This window comes from Balaenoptera acutorostrata, chromosome 9 (genome assembly GCF_949987535.1).
Source record: "Balaenoptera acutorostrata chromosome 9, mBalAcu1.1, whole genome shotgun sequence".
In the NCBI taxonomy this organism is placed as follows: Eukaryota; Metazoa; Chordata; class Mammalia; order Artiodactyla; family Balaenopteridae; genus Balaenoptera; species Balaenoptera acutorostrata.
This window is the reverse complement of record NC_080072.1, coordinates 107,764,535-107,791,442: the sequence shown is the minus strand read 5'-3', so window position 1 is coordinate 107,791,442 and position 26,908 is coordinate 107,764,535. Positions and strand designations below refer to the sequence as shown.

The 26,908-nt window shown below is 50.6% G+C and overlaps 1 protein-coding gene across 3 annotated transcripts in view; it reads right to left on the bottom strand.

Moving 5' to 3' along the window:
* Positions 1-3,631: 3,631 nt before the first annotated feature.
* Positions 3,632-26,908, bottom strand: part of KCNJ5 (potassium inwardly rectifying channel subfamily J member 5) — a 34,141-nt gene continuing 10,864 nt past the window's right edge. Inside the window, exons 2-4 of one of the 3 annotated variants that reach the window (XR_451101.2) lie at positions 18,221-19,169; positions 11,395-14,765; positions 3,632-3,669 (exon numbers count right to left, since the gene is read on the bottom strand). Coding sequence is in view for 1 of the 3 variants with exons in the window: in XM_007183361.3 (XP_007183423.1) it covers positions 14,443-14,765; positions 18,221-19,157 (1,260 nt within the window). In the remaining 2 variants the exon portion in view is untranslated. Of the gene's footprint in view, positions 3,670-10,667; positions 14,766-18,220; positions 19,170-26,908 lie in introns of those variants that run through there. The other 2 variants (XR_451100.2, XM_007183361.3) reach the window with 2 other exon arrangements.

Here is a 26,908-nt window from a genome sequence, read left to right as displayed (position 1 = left end):
TAATGCAGCCATAGGATATTAATGTTTGTGCGTGGTTTTCTATTTATAACTCTCATTGAAATCAGTGCATAAGGCAATGGTTATTATAATCAATTCAAAGGTCAGTAAGGAAAAAGTGAGCTAAAGAATCATGAATTAATGGTGACTGCACATCTTGGAGGGGTGTGTGTCTTGTGTATCTGTGTTGTAAATGGGTGAATGAAAAAAATCACCATCTATTGGGCTTTTTCTAAAACGTGGCTGAAGGATTTTGCTACAGAAACTTGAAGCACAACTGTCCTGCCAATGAAAAGTAATGATGGGTGGTCACCCTGAAAAAGAAAGGCATGACTCATAACACACGAAGGCCATCTTTACGTGAATAAAACGAATGAAGTGGAACTATTTGGGACAGTTCATTGAACTGCAACGGAGGCTGCTTCTGGATTACCTTCCAGAACAGGCTATTCTAGGCATAGTGAATATAAATTAAGAGAGATGGGGTAGAGTGAGAGGCAGTAACGTAGGAATCAAATCTTATATTATCTATTGATCAAGTTCTTCGCCCCTGGTTAATTCCTTACGTTTTCTTCCATGAATCTCATACTGCAAAAGAAGCCCATTGTTTGATTCAGTACACCTTTCTGCCCACCAGCTATTTCAAAGAATTCAACAGTCTGTTCTCCAGTTGATGTGAAAATGCAAATCTGTAAGGAGACTATGGAAATTTCACTCTTTTAATGAGCTACCTGTCAGACATCACAATAAAAACCAACCAGGTGACATGAGTTTAAAAGAATGCTTCAAAAATGAAAATAAGGCATTTAAATGGGCCGTGGAAATCAAAAGAAGTTGCAAAGCTACAATGTAAAAAAGAACTAATTAGGAGAGAAATTTAGAGCAATCTAGACCAGGCAACATGCAAGAAAGAAAGCAAAATAGGCCTGATTCAGAGGGAAGAGAAGAGGTTATCCGCGTGAAACCCAGGGATCCTCTTGTTTGAAGATGGATCCTCTCTTGTTTGGCCTTCCCGGGAGCTGGCGTGCTTGGGAACAAGCAGGTCTCTGTGGTGGGAACTCTGAAGAATGTGCTCTGCTTACGGGTGGATAAATGTTGGGTCCTTTTGTGTTCTCACCTCATGGCTCTTCCATGGGTTCCTTGCTCAGCAGCTCCATGGAATCCTGTGGGCTCTAGAAGCAGTATTTGTGCATGTCTGTGGGAGGTTTCCCTGAAGCTATCATCCCATGGAGAGCTGGAGGCAAGGAGCCCTCAAGATCTTCTCTAGTTCCTTTTCAGACTCCTCCTTTCCAGCATGTCCATTAAATGAAGGAGTGCCTCAAGCGCTTAGCAGGTGTTTAATCCTGTCCAAAACGTCCATTAGACATTTGGTCCATAAGCCATTTGGTCCAAGCCAAAAGACCCTTGATATTTGGTCACATTTGGTCCTGTCTCAAACATCCATGGAAACATTTGGTCCATGCCAAAAGTCCTTGATATTTGGTCCCATCCAAAACCGCTCGGCATGGACCAAATATGCTCATGAACTTTTGGATTGAACTGAATTTCAAGTACCTTTTGGCATGGACCAAATGGCTTATGGGTGTTTTCAGCAGGACCAAATGTCCTGCAGGACTTCAAGGATCAGCCCTACACCTGCTTCTCTTTCTGCTTCTACTTTCTTCAAGGACAATTTCATCTGTGAACTCCGCTCCAATTCCCACTTCTTTAAAAAAAAATAATAATAATTAATTAATTAATTTATTTATTTATTTTTGGGTGTGTTGGGTCTTCGTTTCTGTGCGAGGGCTTTCTCTAGTTGCGGCGAGCGGGGGCCACTCTTCATTGTGGTGTGCGGACCTCTCACTGTCGCGGCCTCTCTTGTTGCGGAGCACAGGCTCCAGACGCGCAGGCTCAGTAGTTGTGGCTCACGGGCTTAGTTGCTCCGCAGCATGTGGGATCTTCCCAGACCAGGGCTCGAACCCGTGTCCCCTGCATTGGCAGGCGGATTCTCAACCACTGCGCCACCAGGGAAGCCCCCAATTCCCACTTTTATGCTGATACAATCTACTGTTCTGTCCTCTGGGCTCCAAACTTATATATTCAAATGGTTAATTTTGAGTGTCCTCAACCATACCTCAAAGGCAAACACGCAAATGCAGTGGTTTGGTCTGAAACCAAGCTCATACTAGTCTCTCCCTTCCCACCACCGCCTAGATTAGATTCTCCTCCAGGGCAGCCAGGCTCAGGGGATGACCCAGCTGTCCAGTTGGTTCTGCAAACCAAAGGCCTGGGGGTTGTCCCTAACACTCCTCTCTCCCCAGGGTCCTATCATTCTGTTCATTATTCCGCTTGTATTTTCTCAAACCTACTTATATCTTTTCAGCTCCTCTGCTGCCTTCTTAGTTCAAGTTGCCATCATTTCTCACCCAACTGGCCTCCTAACACATCCTCTTGCCATTCTCCACTCTTAATCAAGAGTAATTATTTTTAAAAAATGATAATCTTTTGGTAGTGTTCTATGGCTCTTAAGATAATCAAAATCTCCACCACCACGGTAACCTTGTACAGCCCAGCTCCTGCCACCCACCAGACCCCGGCTCCCACACCTTCCCTCTGCCCCTATGCTGTCCCCCCCACCTCCCTTTTAGATCCTCCAGAATATCTTTCCCCCCTCACCCAATGTGAGTGTTTCTCAAAGCAATACCTGCACCTGGAGGGCTTTCCTTCACCCCGACTCTTCCTGATTAAGCCCTTCTCATGCTTCAGATCTCAGCTCAAATGCTGCTTCTCCAGACCAGAGAAGATCCCCTGTTATACGCTTTTTGTACTTTCATTGAACCATATACACAGGACAGACCAAAAGTTTACACTACGTGTGACTTTATTAAATGAATGCCTGGCTCCCCACTGGAATATAAGCTCCTCAAAGACAAGAGCTGTGTCTCTTTTGTCCAGTGTGGAGACTCCAGTCTTGAGGGCTGTACCAGGTTCATGGTGTCCTCCCCGCCCCCGGTACAGGCACTCCGTGGAGTTTGCTCAAGGATGGGTGTGTGAGTGAGAGGGCTGTTTCCCTCTGTGGACCTTGAGTTTCCAGTTGGGAAACACTTCCTCTCTCTGGCTGTCTTCAGGGATATGAACGAGAGGGGGCGGCAGGGCAGGGGGCAGGATGGCCAGAGTTTTTCCAGGTCTGTAGAGGAAAGGCTGTGATTCCTTTGTTTTTACTTGGAGCATGAAAAACATCCTAGAGACTGTGTTCACAATTGTTACATCAGAAAAAGTGATGCATGGATCCAATCCATGCCTATGTTTTAGCCGGGAGGAAGCCAGGAAAAATCCGAATACTCAGACTTGTTCTCTGCATACTGTGAGCTCTGTACACATTGCAGATGGTAAATGGCTAATGGAACGTAGGGTTAAGTGCTGCTGGTCGACCAGTTCTCCACAGGCTAAGCTGAAGACGATGAACATGATCTGAAAGTGGTAGGTGTGGAGGGTATGAAGGTTTGGCCTGGAATGCCTTTTAATAGCACATTCTACGCGTGCTAAATCATTAATACTGATTTGACGGCCAGTCACTGATTTTATAGGCAACACTTGCATTTTGGGTCTTTCAATAATTCTTCATGAGCGTCTTCATGTATTTTACCTTGTTCTTTCCTCTAGTCGCCAACAACATGGGCGTTTCTGTGTCTATAAAACAGATTGAGATGACTGGTCAATGAGATGAATCAGAGAAACCTCTGCCCAGTTCTGCTGTGGGCTCCCTAAGGGCAGGGACCACGTCTTAGTCAATTCTGTGCCCCCAGCTCCTGGCAGGATGCTCAAATCATAGGAGGTACTCATCAAATGTTTGCTGAGGAAGTGATTGCAAGTTAAGTCTGGCCTGAAAGGATGCCTGAAAAGACTTCTGGGGACATCCTAATTCCACTCATAAAGAACCGTCTCCTGAACGCTTTCATCCTGAAAATGTTTTGGTTTTGCTGTTGTTGTCTTAAATACAACCTTATTGCTTATGCAGAGGAGGAAGGAGAATTAAGTTTAACTTGGGGGCTAATATCCTTGGAGTAGCCTTTAGAGAAAAAAATCTAGAGAGCAATGAGGCGTTAAGTGGCGGAAAGTGGCTGGGGAAGGAGGGCAGAGTGTGGGCATCTCGGGGACTCATGATTGAAACTGGGGAGGGAAATCCTGTTGGGAGCAGAGTGAGAGCTGGATTTCCCTGGGCGTCACACAAAGCAACGCCAGTTTTCGAGGTGTCATGCACATGTCATACACACGAGCAGCGCTTTACAGAATGAAATTTCCTTTTTTAAAGTGGAAACTTGAAAGGCTTTGAAAAGAGACTAGTTTTCTCTTTCGGATGCTGCCTGGAAGTGTTGCCGTGAAGAGAGCCTGCTGTCTGTGTGAGATGAATGGGAAGAGCTCAAGGTCAGGGCCACACAGGAAGAAGCCTTTTTCCACATTCTTAAGTAGCCAGAGCGCAGCCCGCGTAGGTGGCTCGTTAAGCTGCAGCCCAGGCACAGGTGAGAAATGCAGCAGGTAGACATGGGTGTGGTTAGTGGCACTTATAAGGGTCCTCACACATCTGATCAGGTCTGACATGTATGGGATGGGCAGTCATACTTGGAATGAATTTGCTCAGAATGGCTCCTGAGTTTACAACTTGTTAATGTTTATGATGAAGTATTTAGAATTATCTGTGGCTTTTAGACCTTAAGGTCCAAGGTTGAGAAGAGCCAGACTGAGCAGCTCAAAGCGTCCCCATGTGGCCGAGAACCTGTGAGCCCCGGGGGGAAAAGGGGCCCCGCTCCTGAGCCCACAGCATCTCAAAGAGAAGCGTGCCTGGCCACCTATCTGATAAACCCTCTGCATTGCTTTCCCCTGTCATTGGAATAAAAGCCACACCCACAGCCCTGTCTCCCCATCAGGCAGGTCTAAACTCTACTTGCCCCGCCCCCAGGGCTGCAGCCTCCTGGCCTTTCCTCCCAGTATCTTCCACTGCAGGCCTTTCAGAATCACTCAGCGCCACCACTGCACCTGGCAGCCCATCCCTCCTCACGAGCCCGTCCCAGCCCCGCCGTTCTCCACCTCAGGCCCCTGCGTGTTTCCTCCACAGCCCTTCTTGCAAACTCTCATCCTTTCATTCATTTGGGACTTTCTCTGTCTCCCTCTGTGATCCCCACCAGATGGGAAATTCCAGGGGAGGCAGAGACATATCGGTCTCCATCGCTGCTGAATCCACAGTGCCTGTTCCTGCTTCTGGCGCCTAGAAGGTGCTCCGTGAACATTGACTGGGGAATGTGTGGGAAGATTGGGGCAATGAAATCAGAGATCCTTTGGATGTGTGCAGAGTTGGTGCCACGTTTTCTGAGGAGCAGTTTTTAACCTTTAACGGATGAGATGGCGTTGGAATGCCGAGCACACCTCCGCCGAGCCTGGAGGGAAGGTCGGGATGAACCAGGGTCCAGGTTCTCCTGCTACCGTGGACCCGCTGGGATCCTGGGACGCTTGTGAAGACCAGCTACCCCACGGGATTCTCTCCTTATATATGAAAAGGCCACAAGGACCCCTGAAGGTGGGGGTCTGTCCACTGGGCAGAGTTCTCGTCTGGCGCTCACCCTGGAGAGGAGGCAGGTGAGGGCTGCACCCAGGCTGGTCCCGATGGGAACGACAGGCAGGTGAACAGCTAGGTTTCTACCCATCAGGTGCATCTGGATTCAGCAAACACCCCTCCCCTCCTTCCCATCTGTCTCCATGGGCCAGATCCAGCTGGACTTTTCCTCTGTGAGCAGACAGATGGGCGAATTCCTCAATAACCATGGCTGATGGCTTCCTCAGGTTAGGAGAGAAAATGGTCACTGCTGAGAAGGGTCAAGTCACACAGGGCTGACTGTAGTCTATCCATGAACATGGTTAAATTTTTTTATTTTGAAATTTTTTTAGTTTTACTATTTTTAAAAAATTTTTATTGGCATATAGTTGATTTACAATGTTGTGTTAGTTTCAGGTGTACAGCAAACTGAATTAGTTATACATATACATATAGCCACTCTTTTTTAGATTCTCTTCCCATATAGTTCATTACAGAGTATTGAGTAGAGTTCCCTGTGCTATACAGTAGGTCCTTATTAGTTATGTATTTTATATATAGTAGTGTGTATATGTCGAAAGATGCTCAACATCACTAATTATTAGAGAAATGCAAATCAAAATTACAATGATGTATCATCTCACATGAGTCAGAATGGCCATCATCAAAAAATCTACCGGACTTCCCTGGTGGTGCAGTGGTTAAGGATCTATCTGCCAATGCAGGGGACACGGGTTCAAGCCCTGGTCCAGGAAGATCCCACATGCCATGGAGCAACTAAGCCCGTGCACCACAACTACTGAGCCTGCACTCTAGAGCCCGTGAGCCACAACTACTGAGCCCACGTGCCACAACTATTGAAGCCCGCATGCCTAGAGCACGTGCTCCACAACAAGAGAAGCCACTGCAGTGAGAAGCCCACGCACCTCAACGAAGAGTAGCCCCCACTCGCTGCAACTAGAGAAAGCCCGCGTGCAGCAACAAAGACCCAACACAGCCAAAAAAAAAAAAAAATCTACCAACAAGTGGCCTAGTAGTTAGGATTCCAGACTTTCACTGCTGTGGCCGCAGGTTCCGTCCCTGGCTGGGGAACTGAGATCCTGCAAGCCACGCAGCTTGGTGGCCAAAAAAAAAAAGTGAAAAGACAATAAATGCTGGAGAGGGTGTGAAGAAAAGGGAACCCTCCTACGCTGTTGGTGGGAATGTAACTTGGTAAAGCCACTATGGAGAACAGTATGGAGGTTCCTTAAAAAACTAAATATAGAACTAGCATATGATCCGTGAGCATGGTTATTTAAGAGGCGATTTGGAATGTGACCATGACATTCGGTGTGTGCACACAAAGGGCTCCTTAATGCACGTACTTATCAACCACGTTCTTACTACCAGCAGCCTCGCAACCTCAGCCCTGGATTTCTCCACTTACATTGTTGCCACGGGATAGAAGAATGATGTTCAAAGTACCATGTGCCCACATTCTCATTAATTCCTCCCCTGTGATTTGGGATGTTTGCCTTCACTAAGAGAGTTGAGGTTATTTTAGTAGCAGTTTCTGAGTAAAGGTAAATAGTTCCTTAGAGAAAAAAGTCTGCAACATTTCTGTTTCTGAAACTCCTTCCTAGACATTTATCTGCTGTACAGAAGTCAGCACGCTTTACAGCAGCACCTAAGGGTCCAAAGGGATGCCCAGGGCACACGTCTCACCCTGCTCCTCTGACTGGCACAAGTGAAGACTGGACCTTCTGGGCAAGGTCGGTTTTCTGAGGAAAATGTTCAGATTTTTGCATTTTACTAGAAACTTGTGTGTAGTTCTCCTTCCCCAAATTGTAATCCAGGCTTGAGTGGCAAATATGTCTGTTGAGGGGCCATTTCTTGCCCCTGACTTGGAGTTTCCCTTCTGATGCTGAACAGTCTTTGCAGTACAATCCCCAGCAAAGAGGTATCCCTGCAGGTGAACAGCCAACCGTTCCCAGAACTTCCTGGCCTTTGTGCGTGTTTTGTATTCCACATCACCACCGTGAAGCCCATTTCACCCTCAGTATTACCAGGTGCTTTTGCCCAAGGCTAATTTACCTGCTATGGCCTTGCTCACATGCACTGATCTGCTTGTGCTTACATATGGACTGAATGATTGTGTCCCCTCCAGATTCACATGTTGCAATCCTGACCCCTAATGTGATGGTACGAGGAAGTGGGGTCTTTGGAGCTGACTAGGTGATGAGGGTGGAGCCCTCACGAATGGCATCTGTGCCCTTGTAAAAGAGACCCTGGAGAGCTCCCTCACCCCTTCCACTGTGAGAAGATACAGTGAGAAGACAGCCTTCTAGGAACCAGGAAGCAGGCTCTCATCAGACACCAAATCTGCCGGAGCCTTGATCTTGGACTTCCCAGCCTACCAAACTGTGAGAAATAAATGTTTGTTGTGTAAGCCACCCAGTCTGTGGTATTTTTGTCATAGCAGCTGGACCAGCCTAAGCCATGCCTGGTCACATGGGTGGGCCACAGAGCCAGACAAGGAAGATGCTCCCACACGTCAGTGCTGCATTTCCTCCACAACTGAAAATACCGCATCCCGTCCTAAATCAAAGCCCTGGAGAGCTGTTTTATCCTTTCAGAATGGTTTCAGCGAGGGACCTTTCGTTAACCTATTTCATAGATCTGAACTGTTCAATTCCCATCGGGTGGACTGGAGCGGAAGGGAAGCCAATTGTAAATCCTCTAATGACAATCTCGGCAGAAACTGTTGGCCTTCGCTTGAAAATCCTGAAGTCCGGTGCCCATATGACACAGCCCAGCCTCCTCTGCCCCTCCCCCATCGTTCAGTAAAATCAATCCTTTTGCTAATTAATGTGATGAATGCAGACGCCAGTGCAGGGTCTCGCTGCACTGGGTGCTTTTAGACACTCATTATTATTATTATTATTTTAACATCTTTATTGGAGTATAATTGCTTTACGATGGTGTGTTAGTCTCTGCTGTTTGACAAAGTGAATCAGCTATACATATACATATATCCCCATATCTCCTCCCTCTTGCTTCTCCCTCCCACCCTCCCTATCCCACCCCTCTAGGTGGACACAAAGCATGGAGCTGATATCCCTGTGTTATGCGGCTGCTTCCCACTAGCTACCTATTTTACATTTGGTAGTGTATGTATCTCAATGCCACTCTCTCACTTCATCCTAGCTTAGCCTTCCCCCTCCCTGTTTCCTCAAGTCCATTCTCTACGTCTGAGTCTTTATTCCTGTCCTACCCCTAGGTTTTTCAGAACCATTTTTTTTTTTTAGATTCCATATATATGTGTTAGCATACGATATTTGTTTTTCTCTTTCTGACTTACTTCACTCTGTATGACAGTTTCTAAGCCCATCTACCTCATTACAAATAACTCAGTTTCGTTTCTTTTTATGGCTGAGTAATATTCCATTGTATATATGTGCCACATCTTCTCTATCCATTCATCTGTCGATGGACACTTAGGTTGCTTCCATGTCCTGGCTATTGTAAATAGAGCTGCAGTGAACATTGTGGTACATGACTCTTTTTGAATTATGGTTTTCTCAGGGTATATGCCCAGTAGTGGGATTGCTGTGTCATATGGTAGTTTTACTTTTAGTTTTTTAAGGAACCTCCATACTGTTCTCCATAGTGGCTGTATCAATTTACATTCCCACCAACAGTGCAAAAGGGTTCCCTTTTCTCCACACCCTCTCCAGCATTTATTGTTTGTAGATTTTTTGATGATGGCCATTCTGACCTGTGTGAGGTGATACCTCATTGTAGTTTTGATTTGCATTTCTCTAATGATTAGTGACGTTGAGCATCTTTTCATGTGTCTGTTGGCAATCTGTATATCTTCTTTGGAGAAATGTCTATTTAGGTCTTCTGCCCATTTTTGGATTGGGTTGTTTGGTTTTTTGATATTGAGCTGCATGAGATGCTTGTATATTTTGGAGATTAATCCTTTGTCAGTTGCTTCATTTGCAAATATTTTCTCCCATTCTGAGGGTTGTCTTTTCATCTTGTTTATGGTTTCCTTTGTTGTATAAAAGCTTTTAAGTTTCATTAGGTCCCATTCGTTTATTTTTGTTTTTATTTCCATTTCTCTAGGAGGTGGGTCAAAAAAGGATCTTGCTATGATTTATGTCATAGAGTGTTCTGCCTACGTTTTCCTCTAAGAGTTTTATAGTGTCTGGCTTTACATTTAGGTCTTTAATCCATTTTGAGTTTATTTTTGAGACACTCATTATTTAGGTAGTGTAGATTCTGAATATTTATTAATTTTTTTATTTTTCTTTTGGTCCATATGGCATGCAGGATCTTAGTTCCCCAACCAGGGATAGAACCTACGCCCCTTGCAGTGGAAGCGTGAAGTCTTAACCACTGGACAACCAAGGAAGTCCCAGATTCTGAATATTTAACATGAAAGAACATGTGAGAATGATCTGGGGGAGGGAATGAATGATCAGGAGAAGCACATCTCTCACATCCTCTGGGCGATGGTGCCCTCACCCCGCCCTTTGCCTGGAGGCTGAACCCTGACCCCTGGTCCAGCTCTCCACCTCCAGTTTCCTCACCCAGACTCCACCTCCACTCTAGTTTAGATATTGATACTGTGTTTTTAGACTGGTGAAAACAAGAAGGACAAGTTTCCTTAAACTGGCAGTGAATTCGAATGGGAAACCAATGGCCATCTACTTAAAACGAGAAAGAGTTCTGTAAGATCAAATCCACTTTATTGGATGATGTTTTTTTTAGCAGTGTAATGGTGTTCTTTTTAATAAGAAGACTGACAATTCCTACACCGGGAGGAAGGGATTTGACACAGGAGTTTAAGAGGATGTCATTAGCAAAAACCAAGTTGAGCAGAATAAGTGGCTTCTTCCCCAAAGCAATGACTCCCCATCTAATCTCTTCTCACGGCTCATTAACTCTCTCAGGATCAGAAAAGAGGCGTTTCCCAATTATCCTGCCACAGGAGGACGTTGCTGGGGGCTGGAAGCTGACGGTCCACAGCACGGCACAGGGGCGACCGGAAGAGGTGGGGCGGCCTTACCTCTGCGGCACAGGGGCGACCGGAAGAGGTGGGGCGGCCGCAGCCGAGCTCAGGAGCTGCCCTGGGGGCGGGCGTTATGTAGGATGAGGGCACGTCTGTGTTTGTTTGGGAGACTCTGCTGGGCCCAGAGGCCCTGCCTCCTCTGATTACCTGTGGCCTTGAGCCAACGAACTAACCTTGCTGAACCTCAGTTATCTCTGTGGTAGCAAGGGGTTCCTCAGAGCTTCTCTGCAGTGTTTTGAGAATTCAGTGCCATCTTCCAGGCAAGGGCCTAACCCATCGCTGGGCACGTAGTAGGTGCACAGTAAATGGTGTTTGTGCAGAGATGTGTTCAGGGCATATTCTTAGACAACAACAGGCAACTTTTGGTGGGGGGGTTCGTTTTAGTTTCTGGCAACTTCCGTACAAACACTTCGAGTTTCTGTGGCTCTCAGCTCACGGGAGACACAGGGCGGAGGCACGCTGGGAGGCAGGCGTGGGACCAGCATGTGGCAGAAGGTGCCCAGCTGTTACCGATCACGAGCTGGAGGGCTCCCCCAGACAGGCCAGGGCTCCTTCCCCTCCATCAAGGCCAGCTGCTCCGGCCAGGGCCTCAAGCAGCACGAGGAAATGACAGAAAGTGGGCTGACTGCACAGCAAGGGTGGCATCTGGAGGGGAGAGTCACGGGCAAAACCCATTCAGCCTGGCCCAGGACCAGGGGCCTTTGGGCAAGGCTGTGGAGACCTAGCAGGTGTCAGACTGATGGGGAGAGGACGACTAGGGGGGACTTACCTTCTTCTGAGCTCCTGGGGGCTTCTCCCTTACAGGGAATGGTTCCAGAGAGGAAGGACGTGGAAGCTGAGGCAGGAAGTTAGCTCCCAAGGCTTTTAGGGTCTGACCCATGAGAACAGTCTTTGGGATCTTGGAGATGCTGAGGCCTGTGGGAAGCCCCCCTTACAGCCTGGCTCACCTCTCTGCGGCCCATCAGAGGCGATGGGTGATCTCAGAGCCGTGCAGCTAAGGGCTGGGACCCACAGGTGGCTTGTGGGCAGATGCAATGTTTTTAAAGTGATCTCCACTGAGGTTCCGACCTTCGTCAGACTTCACATTGAGTGAGTCCATGTTTATACAAGAACTTCCAGGAAATGATTTGAAGAATGTTTCAAAACTTTAGTTAGATCAATTGGTCATCAAGAAAGGCTTGCCTTGGGATACAAAGGGCAGTCGTCTCGCATTTGAATTTTCTTGAGACAAAGCAGCTAATGTGTACACTGGGATTACTACCTGCTTCATCCCAGTAGAGTGAGCTCTGGCCCGTCAGAGGGCTTTCGAATAGGACTGTGCTCATCTCTTCCTCTTCTGTGGCCTCCACAGCGTCTGTAGGTGGCTGACGGACGTGATGTGGCCCAGGTCCCTGGAGGCCACTGCCGAGCTAGGGAACAGGAGAGTGGCTCACGTGGCCACCTGGGGATGCTGAAGAGGCAGGTGTGAAACAGGCCCAGGACTCAGTCCAGCTGCAAGGCTAGCTTCTCCCGTGGTTTCCCCATGCTTGCTTAGCTGCCTCACCGAGGGCGCTAAACCTGCAGGCACTGATGATCGGTTTTGACAAAAGCAGCATTTAGATCTGCTGGGGGTGGGAGGGGCGCGGGAACAGTCCTGCAGTGCAAGCCTTGGATCTGGCGGGCCTGGGCTGAGGACCGGCCCTCCTGTCTGACAGTTCCAGCTGTAGCTCCTCCACCTGCAAGGCATCCGGTCTTAGTAACGGGCTCCCTGCCTTAGATCCCTGATTGTGAGCAGTTCCCCACTGCGGTGCGCCAGCCTGCCTGTTCCCCTTTCCCCGGAGGGCAGGATTCCAGCCCATTCCCGTTCCCTCCAAGCCCTGCTTCACCGCAGAAGGATGCCAGGAGCCAGGACTCAGCACCGCACCTCTGTCGGGAAGACCCCACCGCTCACTGATTTCCGGCGCCCGCCTGTCCAGATCCAGCCCCCGGGCCCAAGCACCGGGGTCTCCCTCCCCCCACGTGTGGATGCCTGCTTCTCTTCTCTGCAGCCCCAGGACCTGGAAAACCCAGCCCCAGGGGAACTGGGCCTGAGCTCCAAACCCGGTCCCCTTGGCTCTGCCTTAACTTCCTGCTCTTCCTCCTGGGGAAGGCCCTTCGTGTCTGGGGCAGGAAGAGGCTTCCATTTTCAAAGGCCGGCTGAGAACTGTGCAGTGGTGCTGAGGCCTCCCTAGTTCTGTGGCCAGAACATCTGGCAGCTCTCTCCAGGTCTAGGTCAGCTAATGAGGAACCGGTCGGCCTCCACCCATGCCAGACGTGCCCCATCGCTGTGACCGCTGCACCGTCTGTCCGTCCTCTTCCTGCGCCTCTAGACTGGAAAGGAAAAACCTCTGCCATTGTCTTTTTTTTTTTTTTTTTTTGGCGGTGCCACATGGCTCGTGGGATCTCAGTTCCCCGACCAGGGATTGAACCCGGGCCCTCGGCAGTGAGAGTGCCAAGTCCTAACCACTGCACCGCCAGGGAAGTCCCATGCCGTTGTCCGCTCAACTGTCTCTTAACGTTCACCCCCTCCCTGATTCTCCGTGTCTGCAGGGTGAGGGGGACGCCACCCCCTCCCCTGGCCATCATCTCTGCTCTCCGGGCCCAGCCGCCGTGTTACACTCCCGCCCGCCGGAGCGGAGGCCCAGGGCCCAGGCCTAGGCACCAGCTGAGGGTCGCCAGCCTGGGCTCAAAGGCGCCGCCGCCTCTGCGGGCACCTCTCCCGTTGCTTCGTGTCCGTACGTCGCCTGGTAACAGAGGTTGAAGTCAGCGATCTCGGCGACAGTTGCTGCTGCTGCTGGTTTTAAAGTTCGAGTTGCCTGCCTTTCTCTGTGCTTCGTCCCTCCCCCTCCCTGTTTCACACCCACTGGCTCTCCCCGTCCTCTGACCTCAGCATTCTCCCTGGATCGCACCGTGGGCTTTCTGAGATTGTGAGTGAAACCACAGTGAAGCTTAGAAGAACTTTGAGATTCTTGGGCCAACAGTCCCAGCAAAGATCCCGCTGCCGGGGTTCTCTCTCGGTTGGGAGGTGCAGGCACGGTGTGGCTGGGAAGGCCAGGAAGTGACCGACGGAGACGCTGCCCATGCCCGAGGTGCTCTGCGGCCCAGGGCCCCGACTAAATGTCACCCAGAGGAAAGCAGTGATCTGTAGGCTACGTTAGACACGCAGAACACAGCAGGGGAAAACACACACTTCACAGGTAATGCAGGGATCGCCCAGCAAGGGCCTTGCACTCTGTAGCGCACTAAGTGGTCACTGGTCACAGATTTGCAAGGAACTGCTGCCAGACTTGGATCAACCTTAACCCCAAAGTCTGTGAGCTCCCCCGAGGACCGGGGGTTTGAGCTTCCGGGCAGGCAGAATCTCCCCGCCCTGAATCCACAACAAGCCCCAGAGTGATCAGAATGAGGGGAAGGGGGCGACAGCCCTCTCTAGGTGTCACCCCTGGAGGGCTGCTGCCAGTGGGTGTGTGAAACCCAAAGAGAAAGGTGATCTGGGCCAGCTGGCAGAGAGAGGGGTGTGAGGACAGAGGCCACCTGTGTGTTTCATTGTGGGGCAACCCCTCCTGGCCTGGCCCTTAGCCAGTGTGACAGAGGCCAGGGGAGAAGAAGCAGCCCTGCTACAGGGGCCCAGGCAAGAGCCGGCAGGTGCCAGGACTGGGTTACTGCTCCTCGCCACAGAGCCTAACGGCTCCTGGCTGACCCCCAGCACACTCAGCTGGTTCACCCCTCCACCCCCAGCCCTGCAGCATCTGTGCTCATGAGAAGCCAGTGAGGGGAGGTCGCGGGGAGAGTGCCGTCCTCACACCGAGCCCCTGGTCTCCCGGGACCCACTCGGACCCTCAGGCTCTTCCTCTCCATCCTGCTCAGCCTCCGCGTCCAGCTCTGCTCCAGCACAGCCTCCCGGCAGTGGGGGACTGGGGAGGTACTGCAGGAGCCGGCCTTCCCGCTTCACTTCTGCCAGCTCCTTGGCACAGCAGCTGGGCGTGTTGGTTTCATAGGTGTCGTGGAAGGTGTTGTAGTCCACCTCATAGAAGCCCTTTTCTAAGGTGAGGACTGGAGTGAATCGGTGGCCCCAGAGCACCTCCGTATCCATGTAGGAGCTCCGTGCTTGGCAAGTCATGCCTGGGTGAACAGAAGGCACACGTGTTAGGAGTGGCCACAGCTATCCATCCATCATCCACCCATCCATCCATCCATCTATTCACCTATCCATCCAATCACCCACCAATCAGTCATCTGTCCATCCATCCATCCACCCATCCATCCATCTATTCACCTATCCATCCAATCATCCACCAATCAGTCATCCATCCATCCATCCACCCATCCATCCATCTATTCACCTATCCATCCAATCATCCACCAATCAGTCATCCATCCATCCACCCACCCATCTATCCACCTATCCATCCAATCACCCACCAATCAGTCATCTGTCCATCCATCCATCCACCCATCCATCCATCTATTCACCTATCCATCCAATCACCCACCAATCAGTCATCTATCCATCCATCCATCCACCCATCCATCCAATCATCCACCAATCACTCATCCATCCATCCATCATCCATCCATCCACCCTATCATCCATCCCTCCATCCATCCAATCATTCATCAAGCGCTTGTTGAACGTCTGCTTTGTGCTAAGCACGATGCAGATAGAAAGCTGAATAAGACACGGTCCTTGCCCTGAAGGAGCTCAAGGAGTGATGGTGGCAGAAAATTAGAAATTAACAATGCAAGGTTTTGGAGTTGGTTCCTAGAGACTGGAGTGGATAATTCAGAAATGGACGTGGTTCCTGAAAATGCATTAAGTTCTAGAAGAGTGACACAAGAAAGGAGGCAGGAAAAGTGTTTGAACAAAGATAAATTCAGCATGGCTGAACCCAGAGAAACTGACAGGCACTTAGAACACCCAGGGGTTGTTTTGGGTGGATACACATGGGCAGAAGCCTACATGTGTGTACACACACACACACACACACTCACAGCATGGCTCCTTGATTGGAGCATGCCCCAATGTCTCCATTCCCTGTCCGCTCAGCCCTGGCATGCCTGTGTTATTTTTAGGTGCTGCTTTCTCTCCAGAGAGGGCAGCTTTGTTTATGGATGAGGACGCCTTTGAGCTCAGGGCCATGGGGAAGCAGCTTTCTGATATTTAATCTTTCAGCCAAGGAAGGTCCTAGCCTGTGCTCTTCAGGGACTGCTCCAGCCCCCCAATTTCGACGTTCTCTGGCAGGGGTCTCATACACACCAGACCCAGGGCAGAGGCTGCTCCCCACTCTGTGCTCGGTGCTGGGCAACTCCAGTGTACCCCACATGCTGCGGCTCGCAGCCTGCTGTCTGCTCTCAGGGTGCTGCCTGCACCAGGTCTCTCCCCTCCGTCCTTGGACAAGCCCCCCAGCTCAGCAGAGGTGCAGAGGCCCAAGCTGGGCACTGACCAGCCTAGACACGGGCCAGGTGTCTGCAGGCTCGGGGACCTCAGGAAAAACAGCAGGACAAGACCTCCATGGAAGCTTTGGGCCAACCCTCTTGGGGTCTTCCTGCCCTTCTTCTGTCCCCCCGCTTGGGAGGGGGCTGCCCCATGGCTGGAAACCCACCTGTGTGTCTGGCAGTCATGTTCCAACACACTTGGAAAGGACAGAAGCCCCTCTGGGTGGCAGGCACTGTGCTTCACATACGCTACTCCATTTCGTCACTTAACCCCGAGTGAGCCTGTGAAGTTTATTATCCTCATCTTGCTGGCAAGTTGAGCAATCTGCCCAAACTCACACAGGCAGGCTGCACAGAGCCGTGCTGGTCAAACCTCGGCCTGAGCTCACGGCCCGTACTTGGCTCCATGGGTGTGGCCAGCAAGCTCTTAGCGATGCTGAGATCAGAGCCAGGGTGGGTGGGTGGTCTCCTTCTCGTCTCCCTGCAGACCCAGGGTTACCCAGGTCATGCGGGCAGAGGAGGTCAACCAGGTGGGGGGCCAGCCTCAGGACCTGACTTTGAGGCATCGTGAGGGAGAGGCCAGCGGGTGGCAGTGAGGGCGGGGGTGGGGCGGAGGGGCCGTGCTTAGGCACCGCTTTCCTGTTTGTCCCCGCATCTCTGACCTGACCCCTCCTTTGTGGCCTCCAAGTGGAGCTCTTTTCCCAGAATCTCAGCCCACGTTCTGATCCGAGCCCGGCACCAAGGTCAGGGTGACCCGCAAGCCCCTGGCACTGTGGGAGGAGGCTCCCTGCATCCCAACTGTCCTGGCCCCAAGGGCTCCCTCGGCTGCCACCGTATGCCGCCTGGCCAGGCTCGGCCCCCGGCAGATGGCCGAGCAGCTCCCTCCGCCCAGGTCTCTGGGGCCTGTTCGCACCCCAGCCGGTTCCACTGGCTCTGATCGGGAGGGTCTGTGGCTGCCCGGTCCGAGTCTCGCACCCAGCACCCACTTCTCAGGAGGCCAGGAAGGCTTGTTGGCCACCTTTGTGCCAGGCCCGCAACGTTTTGGGGGAGAGTGTGGCGTGGCAGACAAGCTGTAGTCACAGACCTGAGCATGAACCCTTCCTGTCTGCACAAAGCTGCTACCACGTCTTTAACAGGAGCTTAACGTCAGCCCTCCGTGTTGTTGCCAGATTAGAAAAATATGTATATTGTGAGCCCGGGTGAGATTTCTGCAAGTCATCCTTAGGGTCAGACCTGTGGCTCAGACTCCTTCGTGAGTGAAGAGAAGCGGGGCAGGGGAAGGGGAGGAAGCAGAGGTGGGTGCAAGGTTAGGGAGGGCTCCTCGGCCCAGGGAATACAGCGGGGACACGGGGTCCCCCAGGCCTTGGGCTCCCCGAGCCCCGCACAGAGCTCAGCCTTGGGAAGCTCTCGGCTGCCCGTGAGTCCGTCGCTGGGCAGGGAGGGGCTGGCCGGGCACGTGTGGGTGTGATGCACGGTTTTCTGCACACCTCGTGCTCATGGAGCCCTTTCCACAGGGAAGACGAGGGGCAGCCAGCTCCACAGGGGCCCACAGGGGCCCACAGGTGTCTCTCCCCAAAGAGGATTCTGTGACTTTGGGAACCTTGAGTTTGGGAAATGCCACACCCTGTCCTCTCCTCAGGAGGTGATTCACACGTAAAAAGGCAATGCCAAGTCCTACCGTAAGAAGCCGGTTCACCTTTGTTTAACCCGGAGTTTCCCAAAGTTATTTGCTCACAGAAGTCTCTTTGGGTGACACCTGCTCCATGATGGCAGTTAGGTGTAGCCTGTTGGAACCCAATGCTGCCTTTGGGTCACCTGGCTTTGACCTGCATCCTGGCTCCATGACTTAGGAGCCCTTGCTCTTGGGCAAATAATTTGCCTGTGTCTCTGTTTCCATATCTGCAACTGAAGGAAAACTATCTCACTCGATGAGCTACTGCAAGTTTAGAGTCTGGAATGGGCCCAGACGTTGGGCGGGTTCTGTACACCTTAGCTGCTCTCATTCCTCCATCTTGAGGAACGGTACCCCCCCAGATCACCATGCAGGGGTCGGGCCGGTTGAGCTGCCGTCTGGAGACTCCACCTTCTGGAGTCCTGGCAGTGGCCTGAGGGGAGGGGCCGAGGAGGAGAAAGCATCTCACCTGTTGCCTCCACCATCCCTTCCAGGATGACCACGATTTCAAACTCCTCCTGATTCAGCTGGGCCCGCGACATCTCCCAGAAAGGGCTCTTCTCGTTGATCTCGTGAGAGATGATGAGCGGGGACACCAGGAAGAGGCGGTCGTCCCCCGTGTCGAAGCCCACGTTGATGTCGGTCTGGTTCAGCGGGATGAACTCCCCCTCCTTGGTCTGCCGGGACTTGATGAGCTTGGCGCGGATGGAGGCTTCCACGATGTGCGAGTTGCGAAGGTCGCCCACGCGGAACATGAGGCAGAGCTTCTCGTCCCGCAGGGAGATGACAGCGTTGCTGGAGAACATGAGGGTCTCGGCCCTCTTCTTGGGCTGGCTGATCTTGACGAACATGCAGCCCACCATGAAGGCGTTGACGATGGAGCCGAGGATGGCCTGGACCAGGAGGAGGAGGATGCCCTCCGGACACTTCTCCGTGATCACCCGGAAGCCGTACCCGATGGTGGTCTCGGTCTCGATGGAGAACAGGAAGGCAGACACGAAGCCACTGAGGTTTTCGACACAGGGGATCCACTCCCGGTCCCCGATGTGGTCCAGGTCACCCCGGATGTAAGCAATGAGCCACCAGATGAACCCGAAGAACAGCCAGGTGACGGTGTAGACCATGGTGAAGACGAGCAGGTTGAAGCGCCACTTGAGGTCCACCAGGGTGGTGAAGAGGTCGCTCAGGTAGCGGTAGGTCTCCTGGACGTTGCCGTGGTGGACGTTGCACTTGCCGCTCTTCTCCATGTAGCGCTGCCGGGGCTTCTTGCCCTCCGCCAGCAGGCGCGTGCGGTCGGTGGCGATGGGGATATAGTCGCGGGCCTGCTTGGGAACCTTCTTAGGGTCCCTGGGAGTGACCCCAATCTCCATATCCTGGTTCATGGCATTCCTAGAATCGCCAGCCATAGCTGGGCTATGCTGAATTAAAGAAGACATCATCAGAGGGCCAATAGGCACAAGAAAAGATGCTCAACATCGGCTAATTATTAAAGAAATGCAAATCAAACTATGAGGTACCATCTCACACCAGTCAAAATGGCCATCATTAAAAAGTCTATGAATAACAAATGCTGGAGAGGGTGTGGAGGAAAGGGAACCCTCCCACACTGTTGGTGGGAATGTAAGTTGGTGCAGCCACTATGGAAAACAGTGTGGAGGTTCCTCAAAAAACTAAAAATAGAGATGCCATATGAGCCAGCAATCCCACTCCTGGGCATATATCTGCAGAAAACTCTAATTTGAAAAGATACATGCACCCCTGTGTTCATAGCAGCACTATTTACAATAGCCAAGACATGGAAGCAACCTAAATGCCCATCAACAAATGAATGAATAAAGAAGATGTGGTATATATATACAATGGAATATTACTCAGCCATCAAAAAGAATGAAATAATGTCATTTGCAGCAACATGGTTGGACCTAGAGATTATCATACTAAGGGGAGTAAGTCAGAAAGAGAAAGACAAATACCATATGGGATCACTTATATGTGGAATCTAAAATACGATACAAATGAACATATCTACCAAACAAAAACAGACTCAAAATATAGAGAACAGACTTGTGGTTGCCAACGGGGAGCAGGGGTGGGGGGGAGGGAAGGAATGGGAGTTTGGGGTTAGTAGATGCAAACTATCATATATAGAATGGATAAACAACAAGGCCCTACTGTATAGCACAGGGAACTATATTCAATATCCTGTGATAAACCATAATGGAAAAGAATATGAAAAAGAATATATATATATATATATGTATAACTGAGTCACTTTGATGTACAGAAGAAATTAACACAACATTGTAAATCAACTCTACGTCAAAAAAAAAAAAATCATCATCAGTGGGGTGGACCATTCTGATCCACAGAAACCCTGAACTTCAAGGTCACTCTGCCTTTGTGCCCTCAAAGGCCTCTCCTCTAGTATACAGTGGACCAGCAGCAGGCTGGGAGATGCTCAGGGCAGGGACCATGTTTTCTTATATTATTCACTTATACCCCTGGTGCCTAGTACAGGTTCTAGCATATAATGGACGCTCAATAGTTGTTTGTTGAATGAATAAATGAACACATTCCAGGTGCAAACTCCACATTTAGTGTTTAAAGGCTTTAAAGAAATCTGGGAGCAATTTAAAAAATAGTAATTGCAACACTTTATTAAATGGCTACTGTATTCCATGCCTGATACATGGACAGTCACTTGTTATCTCCACAACAACCCGTGGGAGTGAGAGCTTGTAATCTCCATTATAGAAACACTGCACTGTTTGCTCAGGCATCAGGCTTATTTCCAACAGTCTCTCTCCCTCCTTTAGAATATAAGCCCCCCACCCCCCAGCTCAATTTGGGGTCTGTTTTGTTCCCTGATACATCCCAAGTACCCAGAGCATAGCCTGGCACATACTGTGTACTCAAAAATTACTATTGAATAAATGGATGAATAAATAAGAAATGAGTCCCAAAGAGGATAAGTGACATCCAGGTGGAAGAGCTGATATTTGGGTTCTTGCTGGCCAGGCCCAAAGTCTATGCTGTTTCCTTTATCCCTCCCTGTCTTCTTTCTTTTTATCTGAGATCTTAGCAGCAGACAGAAAGGAAAAGGCAACATGTGTCTGATTCACCTTGCGGTCACTCCTACCGTCTGAGCCGAAGGTCTGTGGCCGTTTGAACCCTTACGAATATGAAAAATTGCTGTGTAGACCCACCATTAAAAATTCTGATACAGTAATTCCTTGCCCTCTAAGAAATTGAGATGGGCAGGCTGTTAATGCCCCAAGGTTTTCAAAAGGGCTATAAAATATTTTTGGAGTATATGCTGCACTTTAAAGAAACACCCAGAATCCTGTAGTACTCAGTCTACTGTTTTTCTGATATTCTGCTCACCGTCATTTAAAATGCTCCCAAGACATGAAGCTGGGCAGGACCGTGAGACTGCAACAGCAATAGCGTCAATGTCTGCCCAGTCCTGAGCCAGGCACCTCGCTAAGACGCTAATATCGTATGAGCTCATTTAATCCTCACCACAGAGCTCTTACACTGGTACTGTATCATCACTCCATTTTCAGACAAGGAAAATGAAGCTCAGGTGGTAAGTGGCTGACTTAGGTTTGGGATCTAGGTCTGTATGGCTCCAGCCCAGGGGGTTCACAGCCCCCAACACCCAATGGCCTGCAGACCTTGAGGTTCCAAGGAGCAGACTGAGACTGGTGAGCTGCTCCTTCCAGAAGGTTCTAGGAGCTTCTGATCCTGGGGATACTATCATTCAGCCCTTCTTCATCTCTATAAGCAAGTTCTTGACTCCACAGTTACGCCCCTTCCCAGGAAACTGTGTCCCTGATAGAACAACCTAGATGAATGTTCTATAAACCACGAGTCAACCGCCTGATTGACTGAGTGAGGAAGATCTCACCCATCACAGAGAGGCAGACCTTTCCTCTGCTGCCTGAGTGGCTGCAGCAATTCCAGGGTAACCTTTAAAATATCATAGTGAAGGGTCATAGGAAGTGCTGTTTGTCTCAGACATCCACTGGCCATTTCCCGTTCTGCACAGGCCACTTGCTCCTTGCCCCTCGCATGGTGGTTACAAAGATAAATGGAACTAGGAGGGCATGCTTGCTGCTACTTTGCAGAATCCCAAGCACGATTTTGCTCTGCCCCTTAGCCAGGAGACGATTGACTGAAAACTCGACCAGAGAGTGCCCAGAAATGGGGAGAAATGCTGCTGATCTTGAGGCTCTGGGTGCTCCTGGGGACCCCAGCTGCTGGAACCCAGACGGGGGTCCGTTAGGAGTGCTGCCCGTGACTTCTCAAGACCCTGACGTTGGGCAGGGCAGGCTCAGCCCCGGCAAGAATGAGTCACCGGCCAGGGCGCCTGGAAAGCACATCAGCTGCCCTCAGCTCTTTCAGGAAAGGAGCTTTCTGCTGATTTTCTGCACTATTTCCTTCTTTACTTTTAAGCATACTTTCATACGTTCTTGCAGAAGAAGGCCTTGTTCTGTGATGGAAACAGAAAAAGGCTTTCTGGGACACCTCAGCCCACATCTGAAAACGTTTTGTCTCCAGCAGACAGGAAAAGAGGTTGGCTTCTGATTTGATATTGGCACCCGTTCTCCACGTGAGCTCGAATCCTCTGCAGGAGTTATTACTCGTTCATCCCAGGGTGAGATCTGGACTCTAGCTCAGCTTTCAACACACCTGCTCTGTGATCCAAAGTAAAAGTCTTAACTTTCTTTGCTTCAGTCTGATCTGCTATAAACCTCGGATACTATTCTCCACCCCTCCAGTCCTGGCAGCCATTACGGGGACCCAGGGAAAGGATATATGAAAATAAACATAAGTATAAATGTAAATAGTTACAAACTCTCCTTGAATTGAAATTTAATGCAATTTCCCAATAACCCCATTCTAAAGAAGACAGAGGCCGGGAGCATCTAAGTCAAGTATTTAAAGCCCCAGTGTGCAATCTGCAAGGCAGGTATCAGGCAGGGTCCCTTGACTACCTGGATTCCTTCTAAGAGTAAGCAAATTGCCCACCCTAGAAATCTTGGTCTCCAGTGTTGTGGCCCAACAAGTCAAAGGGTTTTCATGGACAATGAAGATTCTTTAATCAGATTTTCAAGATCCATTCTATTAATTTATGCATCCATTGAGCAAACACTAATTGATGAACTATTAATAGTTCAACTCGTGTGCTAAGAGCTGGTGATAAAGCAGTAAGATGAATGCAGACCCAGGCCTTGTATAGTTTGTATTCTAGCATTGCCTCTTTGAACCCAGGGGTCTGTGGAGACAGAGGCAGGGAGAAAATGTTGGCCTGGCCGTGGCAAGCTGCTTGTGGGCACTGATCTCTTCAGAGCCAGGAAGAGGGCCTGACTTGAGCAAATCCCATTCAATCTCATCAAGCCCAGCACTGCTCTTCATCTTTCATTCTCTCCTGCGTCCCTGAATGGAAAGCTGTGCCGAGACACGATGAAAGCTCTTGGGAAAGGCAGAGCTTCAAGTCCAGCAAAGTGGTTGAATCTCTTTGATATAAAAACACAAGTGGAGAAAGAATCAAAAGAGGCAAAATCAAAGGCAGTTGTATTTTAGATAATGCATTAGTGAATCTGACATCCATTTAAATGCACCTCTGCATTAAGAATTCCAAAAACACCTCTCACGTCCCCAGTGAAGAAAACTCTGTGTCATGGGGGTGCTTTGGAAAGTCATGGACGCAGCAGCTTGATAGAACTGCACTTGGGGGCCAGCAGGGCTTCCTGAAGACAGCACTGGCCTGGGAATCTTGTCTCAGACTCAGTTCCCCTACTGTGAAATGGGCATAGCAGGCGCCGTTAGCAATTTCCTCCTTTCTCTCTTAGATACACTGGATCAAAGTCTGAGTTCCCTGAGATTTGGGATTTGGCGTGAGATTGGAGGAAGAGTAATGGAAGGAATATACCCATTTCTCAGACTGAGATATTTGTCTACTGTTCTATATGAGTCTATACGGCTGTACTGCTTGTTAAATATGAAAAGACTCCAAACTGGTTGATGAATAAGTTGCTCCAATGCCCTCAAAGACCCTCAAGGTGAGCAGGAAGTATAAAAGTTCTTACCAGTAGAATATGTACTTGGAACAGAGAGGGCACATGAGAGTAGGAAGAATTCTTTTGTTTTGTTTTTTTTAAAATCTTACCTACATCTTTTTTTTTTAATATTTATTTATTTATTTGGCTGCATCGGGTCTTAGTTATGGCATGCAGGCTCTTCGTTGTGGCTCTCGGGCTTCTCTCTAGTTGCGGTGCGTGGGCTCTAGGGTGCGTGGGCTTAGTTGCCCGGCGGCAGGTGGGATCTTAGTTCCCCGACCAGGGATCGAACCCATGTCCCCTGCATTGGAGGGCGAATTCTTAACCACTGGCCCGCCAGGGAAGTCCGGAGAGTAGGAAGAATTCTGAGAGGCCCCCATGATTCCTGCCCCCATACACTCCCTGTACACCCCCGGACGTGGGGGTGGGGTTCTCACTCCCGTGCCTGGGTTTTGTGCTGGCCCAGTTGACTCTAAGCGAGGCAGATCGTTTGGGGGTGAGCCAGACCTAGTCAGAGAAGCCCTTAAAAGGACTGGGCTTTTCCTGAAGCAGGATACTGGAGGCACGAGAGGAATTTGACGAGACAGGTGTTTCCTTTGCTGGCTTTCAAGACGGAGGGGCATTGTGGCGAGGAATGTGGGTGGCCCTCAGGAGCCGAGAGCAGCCGCTCACTGACAGCCATCAGGGGAACGAGGACCTCAGTCCTATAGCCGCAGAGAACGAGATTCTGCCACTACCACAGGAGCCGGAGGAGGGCCTGAGCGCCAGACCCCGTGCAGCTGCTGACACCTGGGTTTTGGCCTCGTGAGACTCTGAGTGGAGAACGTGACCATGTGGCGTCTGGACTTCTGACCTTCAGAACCGTGAGCCGACCAATGGCGTTTTAAACCAGTACGTCCGTGCTTAGATGTGACGGCAGAAATAAACAACTAAAACACGACAGAAGAGGAAACCAGGTAATGACGAGTTAGGCACCAGATTGCCCAGCTTCCTACTTTACCTTGAGCTGAGGGACTTCCGGGGAAGTGACTTCTCTGTAAGCCTCAGTTACTTTATCTGTAAAATGGGGACAATAATAGTGCCGCAAAGAGGTTTGCTGTGACGATGAAACGAAAGGGGTGTGCACGGTGCATGGCTGATGGGAGCTCTCCTAAGTGGTAGCTCTGTTATCCTCTGTCTAGGGGTGGGGGTGGGAGTTGGATGGGGGCAGGAGAGCTTCGAGCATCAAGGACGAGGAAGGAGGACCACCAGGGCCTTGTGCCTGCCGCGCCAGCATCGTGCTGCCATGTGGCTTCATTCCATTCACTCCTGCGAGGAGGGCATCGTCTTCATCTTACAAAGGCGGGAGCTAGGAGGGAGCTTACATAGCACACCCAGAGTCACACAGCATCTGCTGGGAGCTAAGACCCAACTCAGTGTCTAGATTCCACAGTGGCTGCACCAGATTGGCGCCTGCGGCTTGGAGAGGAAGAGGTCTTAGATGGCTCTGGTCTCTGTGGGGTCCTGGTGGGGAACCCCTCACTCTCTTTCCCCAGAAGCCGTGCCTGAAGAACTTTCTAAGAACCTTCACTTTTGGTTCTTTTCACACCGAGGCCGAGACGGTTCTGGTGCTCAGATCAGGGCGTTTCTCTTGCATGTGACCTGCCTTCTCCACACAGGAGCGTGGGAAGAGGAGGAGGGGAGGCACCGGGGCTGGGGGGACAGGGGACCCTTGAGCGCAGTGGCCTGAGCATGGAATCGGGGTCACCAGCCTGGCTTTCCGTGACCATGACCCCTCTTCTCCCAGCCACCTGTCTCGGGACAAATACCCCCACTGGGCTTGGAAAGGGCTGCTCCGGCCTCCTTCCTGCCTTCGGGGCCCCGGACAGTTCAGAGGCCCGGGAAGAAGCAGCAGGCGCCTGGCCTCAGCCCACAGGCCGCCCACCTGGAGCCTGGTGTAGAAACAGCAGAGAGACAGGCCAGGGCCCATGGACGCGGGAGACCCAGTGGCTGGCCCAGAATGGGTGGGACTGGCCCGGAAACTGATAGCCGAGCAAGCCCCTCTTCAGCCAGGAGAAATCGGCCAGCAACTCCAGCCCCCTAGAGCCTGGGCCCAAACCGCACGATGGGCTGGCTCCTCCCAGGGCCCAGCCCTGGTTTCCCAGCTTTCACGGTTACTAACGTTGAAAACAAAACCAGAACTCTTTGTAGTGCATTCTGAGGTTTAATGGCAACGAGTCAGAAGTAATACATCTTTAAAAACCCAGCAGATATTTTGTTTAAAAGCCTCATCATTTTGCAGCTATTTGCAGCTATCAACTTAGGTGGGAGTCTATTCTCTATTTCCTGGATGTTTTGTGGTTTTCCTTCTTGAACCCAAGCTCAAAAAGTATCTGGGTGACATCACACGTGTGAAAGCCCATTGGAGACCGTGGCACACAAGATTCCTTCATTCCTTCATTCCTTCATTCAGTGAGTCGGTGACCCCCACTGAACGTCCCCTGCAAACGTGCATGATCGCCCTGGGGGGTATAGAAGGAGGTGGCGAAGCAGTTCACCCCTTTCCTGCGCTTTCCATTCACATTCCCAGGGGTCTTGTTAAAATGCAGATTCTGTTGCAGTAGCTCTGGGGTTCCCAGAACCTGCGTTTTCTCAAGGAGCTCCCAGGGACCTCGATGCTCTGGTCCTCAGGCACCCATTGTGGGTGCACCCATTGTGGGTGCCCACTGTGACCAGCTGGGGGGCTGGACGCCATGCTGAGGCCCAGGTCCCACAGCCCAGAAGCCCGACCCTGGCTACTCTCATGGCAGTGGAGACGGAGGACCCCTGCTCTATTTTCTGCCCTCAAGGAGCTCACGGAATGGTGGGGACACACAGGCAGACGGGGCACTAGAGAGTGACAGAGGGACCAAGGCACAGTTCTTGATTCAGCCTGGCCTGAGTGGGTGAGGAGTAAGGAAAGACTTGGTGAAGAGGGTGCCCAGCGGGCGGGGTGAGGTGAGCCCTCGTGACACGAGACACGGGACCCTCATAACAGCTCAGGCACTTAACGCCCACTACATGCCACCGCTGTGCTGGGTGCTTCTTACGCATTGTCTCATTTAGTGCTCAAA